Source organism: Lynx canadensis, chromosome B4 (genome assembly GCF_007474595.2).
Source record: "Lynx canadensis isolate LIC74 chromosome B4, mLynCan4.pri.v2, whole genome shotgun sequence".
NCBI lineage: Eukaryota > Metazoa > Chordata > Mammalia > Carnivora > Felidae > Lynx > Lynx canadensis.
Genome location: NC_044309.1, coordinates 29317150 through 29331960, shown reverse-complemented (window position 1 = coordinate 29331960; position 14811 = coordinate 29317150). Strand labels below are relative to the sequence as shown.

The 14811-nt window shown below is 35.9% G+C and overlaps 1 protein-coding gene across 1 annotated transcript in view; it reads right to left on the bottom strand.

The window, feature by feature from the left end:
- The window catches only part of CCDC7 (coiled-coil domain containing 7), a 149520-nt gene that overhangs the window by 89408 nt on the left and 45301 nt on the right, over window positions 1–14811 (bottom strand). Inside the window, exons 6-8 of the mRNA XM_032593856.1 lie at window positions 6010–6176; window positions 4134–4195; window positions 3001–3057 (exon numbers count right to left, since the gene is read on the bottom strand). Coding sequence (XP_032449747.1) covers window positions 3001–3057; window positions 4134–4195; window positions 6010–6176 — 286 coding nt within the window. The remainder of the gene's footprint in view (window positions 1–3000; window positions 3058–4133; window positions 4196–6009; window positions 6177–14811) is intronic.

The following is a 14811-nucleotide window of genomic DNA, read 5'->3' as shown; positions in this document are numbered from 1 at the left end:
CAGATATTACAAATTAGAGCAATGAGACACCACTAAAAACTTTTAGAATGGCTAAAATCCAAAATTCTGATAACACCAAATGTTGACAAAGATATAGGGCAATAGGAATTCTTATTCTCATTGCTGGTGGGGATACAAAATGATACAGTCCCTTTGCAAGATGGTTTAGCAGTTTCTTAAAAAACTAAACATACATTTACTATATGACCCAGGAATTGCACTCCTTGGTATTCACCCCAATGAGCTGAAAAACATGTACACACACACACACACACAAAATAATCTTTTAGCAGCTTTTCTTTAATTGCAAAAACTCAGAAGCAACCAAGTTGTCCTTCAGTAGATGGATTAAACAAACTATGGTACATCCATATAATGGATTATTATTCATTAATAAAAATAAATCAACTATAAAACCACAAAAATCATTAAGAAGGAAATTTAAATGCATACTGCTAAGTAAAAGAAAGACTGTATGAGTCCAAATATATGACATACTTGGAAGGGCAATACTACAGAGACATCAAAAAGATTAATGATTGCCAAGGACTCAGGTAGATGGAAGGAGAAATAAATAGGTAGAACATGTGATGCAAGGCAGTGAAACCTGTCTGTATGATATTGTAATGGTGGATACATGACATTATACATTTGTCAAAACCTATAGAACTCTATAGCACAAAGATTGAACCCAACGTAAGCTTGGAATTTAATTAATAATATTGTATTAATATTGTATTAATATTGTATTGTATTGGTTCATCAATTTTAACAAATGTAGCACACTAATGAAAAATGTTAATAAAACTGTGCAGAGAGTAGGCAGCAGAGAATGGGTATATGGGAACTCTACTTTCTGCTCAAGTTTTCCATAAACCTAAAACTGCTGTAAAGAAATAAATTTCATTAATTATGAAATGAAACAATATCAAAGTTAAATAGTATAAACACAGAGTGGAATACAAAGATAACTTTTGCCTTGTTGGTATCATAGCATGATATCAAATTTAGAGAATGGGAAGAGAATAAAGTTTGGCCAGAGAATATGAAAAGGGTACACTTAGCAGAAAAAGAGAGCATATACAAGTAAAACTGAATAATACTGAGAGAAAGCATATTTATACTAAAGGAGCCCAGGGACTGAGGCAGCTGTCATGGAAAAAGATAGCTCATAGATACACAGAACATATATGTGTGTTGAACATGCATATATGTATGTTGAATGGGGGGTGGAGGTGGGGTGGGAAAAATGGGTGAAAGAGGTCAAAAGGTACAAACTTCCAGTTATGAAATAAGTAAGTTATGGGATATAATGTACAGATGGTGTCTATAGTTAGTAATATTGTATTGCATATTTGAAAGTTGTTAAGAGAGTAGATCTTGAAAGTTCTCATCACAAGAACAAAAAATTCTTGTAATCTAACTAGATTTATTGTGATGATCATCTTGCAAATTATACAAATATCACACACTTGACGCTAATGTAATGTATGTCAATTATACCTCAATTAAATAAATGAATGAAGAGACAGAGACAGACAAAAGGAGAACATTTTTAAGTAATCAGTAACACTTCTATTATATTTAATTCTTTTGGTTTTGTGGTTAGAGGATGTGTTCCAATCAGCCTATATGTGGGCATAGAGACTTCTGTTTTTGTCCATGAAGGAGCATCAGGGACTAGAATTATTCTTTCACCTTAAGCCAATTAAAATCTTGGGGGAAAATATGTAAAACAGCAATATTCAGACATTGGAAAACAAGCAGAAGGAAAAGAAAGGAACAGAGCCCTTTGATAACCCCATCTTACTTCCTGAAGTTTCCAGGCCACAGCATAAGGAAGGGGGACCCAGAGTCTACTGCTCTCCTGGGGTTCAGAGACAAAGTTTAGATTTTTGGGAGCCCAAAGCAGCTAGAATTCACAGGACACAGTATTAGAGAGAAGACAGCTGCACAGATTCAGAAAGACAGCCCTAGAGATGTGCAGAGAGTTTTCCTGGATGTAAAAAGAAACTTTCACTACCCACTCCAAAGCTCTAGATAGCTTTCTACTCATGTAGTCAGTCAGGACTTTTGGATCAAAGGTCTCTACAGAATTTGGGAGCACTGTAGAATCAAGCCGTAGAATTAATCACTGTTGAATTAAAGCCTTTGGTTTTAATATGGCAACACTAGGGTTTAAAGCCGAAGTGGAAAGAGAACAGGATTCCTGTCAACCTTTTCTACGCAAGTTTTATTTTCTAGCTTATAATATAAATTGTACTCTACAGCATATATTACATCATTGTTTCAAAATTCTTTCTAGTATCTTGACATAAGCAAGGTAATTTCTCCTTTCTGTTGATAAGTAGTCAGAAGTTCAACAGAGCAGTTCTAGCAGCTCTTTATATTCATGAACCAATTGGTACTCAGCTGTTATCAAAGAATTAGTGCATATGAGTTGATCTATAATTCACAGAAACAAAATCTACAAATGACCTTTTAAGTTTATTGCTGTTCCATCTCAAAGGCTTGGCACGCCTGAAACATTTCAGCAGCATACTCTAATCACAACCAAAACTCCTCCATCCCTTGGGGTGCCTGAGTGGCTCAGTCGGTTAAGTGCTTGACTTCGGTTCAGGTCATGATCTCAAGGTTCATGAGTTTGAGCCCTGTGTCTGACTCTGTGCTGACAGCTCAGAGCCTGGAACCTGCTTTGGATTCTGTGTTTCCCTCTCTCTGCCCTTCCCCTGCTAATGCTCTTTCTCTCAAAAATAAATAAACATAAAAAAAATTGTTTTTAAATCCTCCGTCCTCAAAAATGAGTCTATTTTTTGTAGCATGTAGCCTTAATTAGGAATTTCAATACTTGCTTGATAGTCAGTTCAACTGTATGGCTCCAAACTCCAGGGACTCTATGTTATTACTTTAATAATAACTTTAAATTATAGAAAACTATAGAAATTAATGCACTTGACACAAATTGTTAACACAATAATGTTTAAATGAGTGGAAACTTACGTGGATCAGTTGCAGAAACATCTATAAATTCTTTAGTTGGGTGGGTTTTTATGAATTCTGAAATAATAGTAAATTTGTCATATGTTTAATATATCAATTATACATATTGAGTTTAAAGAAAACTCTAAGAAAACCAATAGAGCTCCCAACCGTGGAAAGCCTCCCAATCAGGCACCAAATGGTAATATCTGAATGAATGTATATAACAATTGAGTAATATAAACTCATCATTTTCTCAACAACACTTGTTCCTCTTACATTCTTTTAATTAATGTTACCATGATTTAATCTCCCTTCCTTTCATATCTAATCACCAAGTTTTCCCAATTTTACCAGTAAATTTTCTCAAATCTACCCCTATTCTTGTTTATTTATGCTCTCATATAAGAACTTATCACACATCTAAAACACAGCAATAACTTCCCTTCCCTATACCTAGTCCCCAAATATAGCTTCTACAATGTGGCCAGAATAATCTGTCTACAATTAAATCCAACAATGTCACTTTCTTACAAAAAGTCTTCAGTGATTCCCTAGTATATACGAGGAAAAAAAAGTTCCCTAGCACAGCATCTGATCCCTCTGACTAGGCTCTCTCTTACCTTATCCCTACCTTCTAGCTTCAAATTCTAATACCATTCCACTTGCAATTCCCTATTCATGCTCTTTGCTCATACTAGGTCTTCTTGGTAAAAAACCAGATATCTCCCTTCTTCATTTGACTAGATCCTATTATGTAAAGGACAAAGTATCCTTTGTCCTTTACAGTTGCGTAAAATCTTTCCAACTCCCTCAGGTTGAACAAACTGGCTCTCTGTGGATTCACTGAAAATTACGCATAACCTTTATCATGCATTCTCATGTATTACACTATATTAAAATGATACATAATGTGCTTGTGTCCTTACTGCATTGTGTATTTTATGGTGGTAACAACCAAGGTTTATTCGTTTTGTACAACTCCCAGAATCTGAAACATAATAACTTTTATTGAAAATATCAAACTCACTATTGAATATATCTTTAAATTTACTATTATATAATTTTATGGATATAAATTTTTAAACTAAGTCTCAAATGTTAATGTAATATAGAAAAACTTATAATGCTAAACATGTATAAAATATTATCACCTTCAATTATCTGCTGTATGGTTTCATAACTTTGTAATGCTCCTGGTAAATTTTCACTATGCCTGTTTAAATTTCAATAAATACAACATGTATTTATTATCAAAGAATAAGAGTTTAAATTACACTTAATAAATAGAATATATGCTCTAGATATTATACAGTTTGTAAAATAAAATTTAACATATTTTTTAACTTTTATTCACAGACAGTAAGGTAAATTAATTAGTACCAAGCAAATAAGTATAAAAGTCACATTATGTAATTCTAAAAATTCTATGTATTCCATGAATATAATTAGGTATATCAACAACAATCTTAATAAAAATAGCAAAAGTAAATTGAATAAAAATAGGATATTTCTTTTAATGGTGAAATTGTTAAGAGCACAAGTTCTAGAGACAAGCTGCTTGGCTCAAAACTTGTCTTTCCCACTTACTAATTATATGACCTTGGGTAAGTTATTTAATGCCTCTGACTTTTAGTTTCTTCATCTATTAAAATTGGGATATTAGAGTACATATCTCAGAAAGTAGTGCTCTTCAGATCACTGTTTCCACGCTGTATGTCCACAGGCTGTTTGCCCTGCCTTCTTGCCAAGAGCAACCCCAGTGCCCTCTGATTTCACTCACCCAGTTGGTAAGAAACAAAACAGGGACCCCTGGGTGACTCAGTCAGTTAAGAGTCTGACTTTTGATTTCAGCTCAGTTCATGATCTCCCAGTTGGTAAGACTGAGCCCCACATCAGGCTCCCCACTGACATCATGGAGCCCCTTGGGATCCTCTCTCCCTCTCTGCCCCTCCCCCACTCACACTCTCTTTCAAAATAAACTTTAAAAAAAAGAAACAAAGAAATGGGAAAAAGGGGGGGGGAAGCTAGAAAGACAAATTAAAAAGCAGAGTTTTAATTATAGAGAACAAACTGATGGTTGTAAGAGGGGAAGTGAGAGGAGGGATGGGTAAAATAGGTGATGGGGATTAAGGAGTGCATCTGTCATGATAAGCACCAGTATGGAACTGCTAAATCACTATTTTGTACACCTGAAACTAATATAATGATGTATGTTAACTATACTGGAATTAAAACAAAAAATAAAATAACAAAATAACAAAAGTTGAATATGTCAGACATCTAATGTATAGCATGCTGTTTACAGTTAACAATATTAATGTATACTTCATATTTGCTAAGAGTGAATCTTAAAGTGTTTTCACCACACACAAAAAAAAGTAACTATGTGAGGTGGGAAAAAAAGTCCTAAAAGGTATTTCATGATAATAATTTAGTCATCTATTAAATTCAAGACAGATAAACCTCAAATATCAAAAGTCAGATAATAGGAGTATCATTGTAATCAATCATTTGAATCTTTCTCCCATCTGTCAAAAAAAAAAGGCTTTCCACAACTAGAAAGTAGAGAATTTTTCTTTAGAACATATCCCTGTCCCTATGAAATTTTTAATGATGCTGTTCATAAATAACTTTATCTTAGTTTCCTATTTACTATAGAAGCTACATAATCAAACTGAGAGAATATTTTAAAAGCCAGATATTTAAGCCAGCCATTCCAACAGAACTTTCTAGCAACAGCCACATGTGGCTACTAAGCATTTGAAATATGGGTAGTATGAATGCAGAATTGACTTTTTAATAAAATTGAACTGAATTTCAATTTTAGTAGCTAGATGTGACTAGTGACTACTGATTTTCCGGTGCCACTTCAAACTGTCAAAAATTTCAAATAGGAGCAAGCTGAGTATTACTATTTGATAAGATTTAGAAACTACATACAGCACAATATCTGAACCATTACATGTGTTACTACTTTATACCCACTCTTATTGTTTTGAATTCTATTAACTCTTATATTTTACTTACTTGGGTTTAGACAACAAGGCTTTCAAGGAGTATAAAGACTCTTGTTTAAGACGATTTTTCAGTTCTTCTAGTTTTTGCACCTGCTTTACTACTTGTGCAAGGCTTAAAGTGACTGTTTTGTCAGGTGCTGGAAACTCTGTTTCTAAAAAATTTTGATCTTTACTTATCTAAAACATAAAATTAGCCAGTTACTTAGGAAATACCCATTTTGCAACTATATCTCAAAGAAATGTCATCATTTTATTTACAAGTTACATAATTTTTATATTTTATCTATAACTACAATGAAATAATAATATTTTATAAATATAATTTAAGAGTAATTATCTAGCTACAGAATTATAGTTAAGTATTGACTTTTACATGTCAAAACTCAAATCCTTAATATAGGAGAATTTTAAGCAAGTTCAATAACAATTGTAGCAGAATAATTAACGGTAATTCAAAATATTTACAAGAGAATTCTAAAATAATTGATTTCCCAAAATCCTTTTTAAGAATACTCTCACCTGTGATAAATATGGAAATACAGTAATTTGCTCTCAAAAGCAATACTTTCTACTACTAACTCCCAGAAGTTAATATATAAGTCCATGAAACTGGCATTCTTCCATCTGTATGTGGAAAACCGAGACCCATTTGGATGTCTCAAGACTTTTTGAACAGACCAAGCTACAGAATAATGAGCAGTCAGGAGAATCAGTAGGATCCATAGAATAAGATGATAGACCATAACTGGTATTCTAGACAATAAGTCTATTTAAAGAAAGTTCATCAAGATGAATGCCCCCCATCCAAAAAAACAAAACAAACAAAAATAAAAAATAAAAAAAATGAAAGAAATATCAAACAGCTAACATGTGGAGACATAAGCAATCAGAGTAGCAATGGAGGTAAAAAAAAAAATTCAGAATAGCAGAGATCCACCCACATATATACCTCTGACCCTTATGATGTGAGGGAAAGCTAAAAAGAAAAAAGTAGTAGTAGTCAAGGCATAGTCCTAAAACCTAGCAAAGAGAAATTCTAGCAATGGGAATTTAAAAGAGACATTTTAGTAATGGCTACTTGAAATGGAATTAGGATATAACAGCAAGAAGTAAACACTGGGCAATGTTCTGGAAGTCTGAAACTGGGGGATACAGGACAACTGGAAGAGATGTATGGAAACTCTATGGAGAAAGGCACGATCCCAAAGAGAGGACATAATTTGGTATATAAGATACATTGCCAAATCATAAATGGAATCTAAAACCATCATAAATGGATCTAAAAAGTGATGTAGCAATCACCCACAGTTATCAATTTATTAACTCTCATCTAAAAATTCATTCTTACTATGAAAAATTATATGCCAACAAACTGGACAACCCGGAAAATGGACAAACTCCTAGACATCCGCACACTGCCAAAACTCGAACAGGAAGAAAGAAAATCTGAACAGACCCATAACCAGCAAAGAAATTGAATCGGTTATCAAAAATCCCCAATAAATAAGAGTCCTGAGCCAGATGGCTTCCCAGGGGAATTCTACCAGACATTTAAAGCAGAGTTAATACCTATCCTTTTCAAGCTGTTCCAAAAAATTGAAACGGAAGGAAAGCTTCTGGATTCATTCTATGAAGCCAGCATTACCTTGATTCCCAAACCAGACAGAGACCCCACAAAAAAGGAGAATTACAGGCCAATATGTCTGATGAAAATGGATGTAAAAATTCTCAAGAAGACACTGGCAAATTGCATTCAACAGTATATTAAAAAGAATTATTCACCACGATCAAGTGGGATTCATTCCAGGGCTACAGGGCTGGTTCAATATTTTCAAATCAATCAATGTGATACATCACATTAATAGAAGAAAGGATAAGAACGATATGATCCTGTCAATAGATGCAGAAAAAACATTTGACAAAATACAGCATCCTTTCTTTATAAAAACCCCCAAAAGGTTGGGATAGAAGGAACATACCTGAACATCATAAATGAAAAGCCCACAGCTAATATCATCCTCAATGGGGAAAAATTGAGAGCTTTCTCCCCGAGGTCAGGAAAATGACAGGGATGTCCACTCTCACCAATGTTGTTTTTTTTTTTTTTTTTTACATTTATTTATTTTTTGAGAGACATAGAGAGAGCACAAGTTGGGGAGGGGCAGAGAGAGAAGGAGACACAGAATCTGAAGCAGGCTCCAGGCTCTGAGCTGTCAGCACAGAGCCTGACTCAGGGCTTGAACTCACAAACCATGAGATCATGACCTGAGCTGAAGTCAGACACTTAACCGACTGAGCCACCCAGGCGCCCCTCACCAATGTTGTTTAACATAGTGTTGAAAGTCCTAGCTACAACTGACAACAAAATGAAATAAAAGGCATCCAAATTGGTAAAGAAGAAGTCAACCTTTCACTTTTTGCAGATGACATGATACTTTACATGGAAAACCCAAAAGACTCCACCAAAAAGCTGCTAGAACTGGTACGTGAATTCAGCAAACTTGCAGGATATAAAATCAATGTACAGAAATAGGTCTCATTTCTATACGCCAATAATGAAGCATTGGAAAGAGAAATAAAGAAACTGATCTATTTACAATTGCACCAGGAACCATAAAATACCTGGGAATAAACCTAACCAAAGAAGTAAAGGATCTGTACTCTGAAAATTAAGGAACACTTGTGAAAGAAATTGAAGACACAAAGAAATGGAAAAATATTCCCTGCTCATGGATTGCAAGAACAAACATTGTTAAAGTGTCCATACTACCCAGAGCAATTTACACATTCAATACACAATCAAAATAGCACCAGCATTCTTCTCAGAGCTAGAACAATCCTAAAATTTGTATGCAACCAGAAAAGACCCTAAAAAGCCAAAGTAATGTTGAAAAAGAAAAAACATAGGGGGAGGCATCACAATCCCAGACCTTAGCCTGTACTACAAAGCTGTAGTCATCAAGACAGTATGGTATTGGCACAAAACAGACACATAGACCAATAGAATACAACAGAAAACCCAGAACTGGACCCACAAATGTATGGCCAACTAATCTTCGACAAAGCAGGAAAGGGTATCCAATGGAAAAAAGATAGTCTCTTTAGCAAGATTCTGAGAGAACTGGACAGCAACATGCAGAAGGATGAAACTGGAACATTCTCTTCCACAATACACAAAAATAAATTCAAATGGATGAAAGACCTAAACGTGAGACAGGTAATCATCAAAACCCCTAGAGGAGAAAACAGGCAACAACCTCTTTGACCGCGGCCACAGCAACATCTTATTTGACATGTCTCTGAGGGCAAGGGAAATAAAGGCAAAAATGAACTATTGGTATCTCATCAATAAAAAAAAAAAAAAAAGCTTCTGTACAGCAAAGGAAAGAATCAACAAAACTAAAAGGCAACCAGTGGAATGGGAGAAGATATTTGCAAATGACACATCAGATAAAGGGTTAGTATCCAAAACCTTTAAAGAATTTACCAAACTCAACATCCAAAAACAAATAATCCAGTGAAGAAGGATGAAACTTATTCCAGGGAAGAAGACGTGAATAGACACTTTCCGAAGAAGACTTCCAGATGGCTAGCAGACACATGAAAAGATGTCCAACATCACTAATAATCAGGGAAATATATATCAAAACTACACCAGTCAGAGTGGCTAAAATTAACAACTCAGGAAACAACACATGTTGGCAAGAATGTGGAGAAACGGGAACCCTCTTGCACTGTTGGTGGGAATGCAAACTGGAAAACAGTGTGAAGATTACTCAAAAAATTAAAAATAGAACTACCCTATGACCCAGCAATTGCACTACTGGGAATTTATCCAAAGGATAGAGGAGTGCTGATTCACAGGGGCACATCTACCCCAACGTTTACCACAGGACTATCAACAATAGCATATTATGGAAAGAGCCCAAACGTCCATAAACTGATGAATGGAAAAAGAAGACGTGGTGTACATATACAATGGACTACTACTCAGCAATGAAGAAGAATGAAATCTTGCCATTCACAACAACATGGATGGAACTGGAGGGTATTATGCTAAGTGAAATAGGTCAGTCAGGAGAAAGATGGATGCCATGTTTTCACTCATATGTGGAATCTGAGAAACTTAATAGGAGACCATGGGAGAAAGGAAAGAAAAAAAAATAGTTATGGGGGGGGGGGAACCATAAGACTCTTAAATACAGAAAACAAACTGAGGCTTGATGGGGGTGGGGGGGTCAGGTGGGTGAGAAAAATGGGTGATGAGCATTGAGGAAGGCACTTGTTGGGATGAGCACTGGGTGTTGTATGTAAGTGATGAATTACAGGAATCTCCCCCTGAGGTCAGGAGCACACTGTATACACTGTGTGTTAGCTAACTTGACAATAAATTATATATAAAGAATGGCCAAATAAGATAAGAACACTTTATATAAATAAATTTTAAAAAAATAAATTGAAAAAATAAAGAATTCATAAAATTTAAATAAACATTTTTTAAAAAGAGGATTCTTACATATCTTCATAAGCTTGACTGTCCAGTTTTGCTGTCTCCACTGAATAGGCTGGTAAAACAAGGGCTTCATAATAATATAATAAAATATATTGTACTAAAAAATAATAAAAAATAAAATAAAATAAAAATCCATTCTTGGGGCACCTGGGTGGCTCAGTCAGTTTAAGCGTCCGACTTTGTCTCAGGTCATGATCTCACAGTTCATGGGTTTGAGCCCCATGTTGAGCTCTGTGCTGACAGCTCAGAGCCTAGAGCCTGGAGCCTGCTTCGGAGTCTGTCTCCCTCTCTCTCTGCCCCTCCCCCACTCACACTCTGTCTCTCTCAAAAACAAATAAACATTAAAAAAAATTAGGGATGCCTGGGTGGCTCAGTCGGTTAAATAACTAGCTCTTGATTTCAGCTCAGGTCATGATCTTGCAGTTCATGGGTTTGAGCCCCACATCGGGTTCTGCACTGATGGTGTGGAGCCTGCTTGGGATTCTCTATCTCCCTCTCTCTCTGCCCCTCCCCTGCTCATTCTCTCATTCTCTCCCTCTCTCTCTCTTTCTCAAAATAAATAAACTTAAAAAAAATTAAAAATCGGGGCACCTGGGTGGCTCAGTTGGTTAAGCATCTGACTTCAGCTCAAGTCATCATGATCTTGCGGTTTGTGGGTTTGAGGCCCACGTCAGGCTCTGTGCTAACAGCTCAGAGCCTAGAGCCTGTTTAGGATTCTGTGTCTCCTCCTCTCTCTGCCCCTCCCCTGCTCATGCTCTGTCTCTCTCTGTCTCTCAATAATAAATAAACGTTAAAAAAAATTTTTTAATTAAAAATCCATTCTTCATTGCTGTGCTTACAATAGTGGAACATTTCTGACAGGTAGCATGTTAACCTTTATCAATGGAGAGTTCTAGACACTACAAAAAGAAGCAGGTTTCTTCCTAGTTCTGTCATCTCTCTCTGCTTAATCCTAGGGCACTGCATAGTATACCTAGTAGAGCTCACCTCCAAAAAGTTACAATAGCACCACCCCATAGGTGTCTTCCTCACAAGGTCCCTGGCATGGCTCATTCCCTCAGGTAGCTTCTCCTAGAACTTCTTACAAAATCTACCAGTGCAGAAACCCCTTCAGGAATCTTTCCAGCATACCACCCTTGGAGACAGCAAAAGGAACAGCACCTCTCCAGAAGATGGCTTTCCCCAGTACCAGAGAGGATGGCTTCCCAATGTATCACCCTTATGACCAACTTCCCAGTAAGTCCTGGTTCCACCAGTATGGCACCCCAGAAAACTCAGTGATGACAGCTGCTCCTTCTTCACAAGTTCTGGACCTTAGCCCTGGGTTAGGGACAGGGTAAGGATGGGGGTATTAAGATTTGTTCCTTCTTTAAGTACTTTGCTTCCATCCTATCAATAGAGGCTGTTCCTTATATCTTCTATCCCTATATTCTTTAGAGTTGCCTTTACCTCTTGGTAGGGATTCTCCTATATTAGTAATTCTTTATGTTGAACTTTCCCTATTCAAATTACAGTGTAGTTTTTATCTTTTGATTAGACCCTAACTGATACATTGCATTTCCTGTTAAGAATTCAATTTAAACATGAGTCCTTTCTGGGAGAAGAGATGATATCACAGAACTAAAGGAATATGGAATAGACAATGAGATTATCAGCTACAAGATTTCATCAAAGACACCTACTTGGCACAGGTTCCAGCAGAACAGCTCTGAAACACATAGCCTATGTGCTAATCCTACATTTCTCTAGTGCAGCTCACCACACATTCTGAAGGCTTCAACATGTATCTCTGTTGATGTAACATGACCGCAGGCATTAGCCTCACCAGCATGTACTATCAATAAAATGTGTCAGCAATAAAAACAAGATTATTCCAAGATTCTCAAATGCTAGTATACATAATAATCCTGTAAGAAATCCTATTAAGGGGCACCTGGGTTGCTCAGTCAGTTGAACATCCAACTTTGGCTCAGGTCATGATCTTGTGGTTTATGAGTTCGAGCCCCATGTCAGGCTCTGTGCTGACAGCTCAGAGCCTGGATCCCGCTTTGGATTCTGTGTCTCCCTCTCTCTGTTCCTCCCCCACTCGCACTCTGTCTCACTGTCTCTCTCTCAAAAATAAAGAAAGAATAAAAAAATTTTTTAAAGAATTCCTATTAAAAAGGCATATTGCTAACCTATACACATACAAAAAGAACTTTAATTCAGGAACTCTTATGTGGAGTTCTGAAATGGGCATTTGGAACAGGTATCCTTGGTAATATTTAAACATGATCCATCAAACATATTTAAGAAACCATTCATCAAAAGTCATAAGATAATACAAACACATTGGCAATGTATCTAATACACACCAAATTTAGTAGTTATTCATAATAATTAATTATGGATTTAAAAACTGAAAAATTTGGAATTATAGACCAGAAGTTTAGTTCTATACTAAAGGTTCCTCCTTGTGAATATGAATGCATACACCAGGATTTCAGAAATACTGGAAATGATGGTAACTGGCACTAAAGTGTAAATAGTAGATACAGAGAAAGATCAACATATATGAAAGCTATTTAGGACATAAAATCAAAAGGACTCAGGAATGTATTGAATATTAAGAAATCAAGTTGTCAAGGTTAATCGCCACACTTCTGTTTTACCCAACTGGATAGATATTACTACCATTCACTGAGACAGGGAACACTGGAAGAAGTGTAAGTTTAAGGGTAAAAAAATTCTTGGTTTTGATCCATTGGGTGTGAGGTGAAATAGTCTAGTAGGTAATTATATACCCATCTGGAGTTCAGAGGATGATTTTGAGCAAGAAGTGTACATTTCTAAGTTACCAGTATAAATGTAACACTTAAATTGAAAAACCGGTTGTGGTTGCCTACGGGGTAAGTTTAAAGTAAAGAAAAAAAAAGGAGGATATAGAATGAAATCTCAAGGCGCTCAAATATTTATTGATTATAAAATAAAGGTGGTTCTAAAAAGGAAACAGCTAAAGAGGTAAAACAGTAGCCAAGAAAGCGTAATTCACAAAAGTCAAAGAAATAGTGTTTTAAAAATGACGAAATGATTGACAATGTCAAGTATAGCTAAGGTAAAGAAAATTCCTATTGAATTTGACAATATAAAAGTTTCGTAGAACCAAACAGAATGTTTTCTTTATTATGGAGAGAGAATCTAATCAGGGTAGGCTGAGAAATGCTTTGGAAGAAAAGAGTATATATAATAAATTGATGCCAAAAAAATGAGCTCTGAAGTTTCAAAGTATGGCCCTCAGCTAAACTGTTAAGTTTTTATAGAAAATCCACAAAAACTCCAATTATTTTTGTTTTGTTTTTTAATTTTTTTTTCAACGTTTATTTTTTTTTTTTTTTTTGGGACAGAGAGAGACAGAGCATGAACGGGGGAGGGGCAGAGAGAGAGGGAGACACAGAATCGGAAACAGGCTCCAGGCTCTGAGCCATCAGCCCAGAGCCTGACGTGGGGCTCAAACTCACAGACCGCGAGATCGTGACCTGGCTGAAGTCGGACGCTTAACCGACTGCGCCACCCAGGCGCCCCATTCCAATTATTTTTGATAGCCCTAGTTGGCTCTTTCAAGGAGAGAACATCCAGATTAACCTCTTCACTAGATGCCAATTTATCAGCTAATAATTTTTTTATAAAAGACTCAACTAGTTTTATTGTTCCTCAACTATCTTCAAGGCTTTTTCTCTCCTCTCTTTTATAAATCTTTGATTTTGCCTTTATTTTAAAAAAAACAATAATTTTTTTAATGTTTATTTATTCTTGAGAGAGAGAGAGAGAGAGAGAGACAGAGTGTGAGCAGGGAAGGGGCAGAGAGAGGGAGACACAGAACCCAAAGCAGGCTCCAGGCTCTGAGCTGTCAGCACAGAGCCCAACGTGGGGCTCAAACCCATGAACCATGAGATCATGACCCGAGCCAAAGTCAGATGCTTAACCAACTGAGTCACCCAACAGTAATGTAATAACTATTTCCCTTATGAGTAAATTTGCATACAATTTTTTTAAAGATTGGTTATGAAGGGCAAAAAAGAAATAGGCCAGTAATTGGAGGGAATGTGGCATCAAATTAGAGAGACATGAGTATATTTAAAACCTGAAAGGAAGAACACAATTGGTTAGGAAAAGTTTAATACGTGAGAATGATTAATCAATTTCTTAAGATAAGATCCAAAACAAGTAAAAGAATGAGTCTTATGTAAGAAGAGGAACAATATTTGTTTAATAAGAAGAAAGGAGGAGTGAATGAGCATGGATTTAAATAAACTGTTTGGT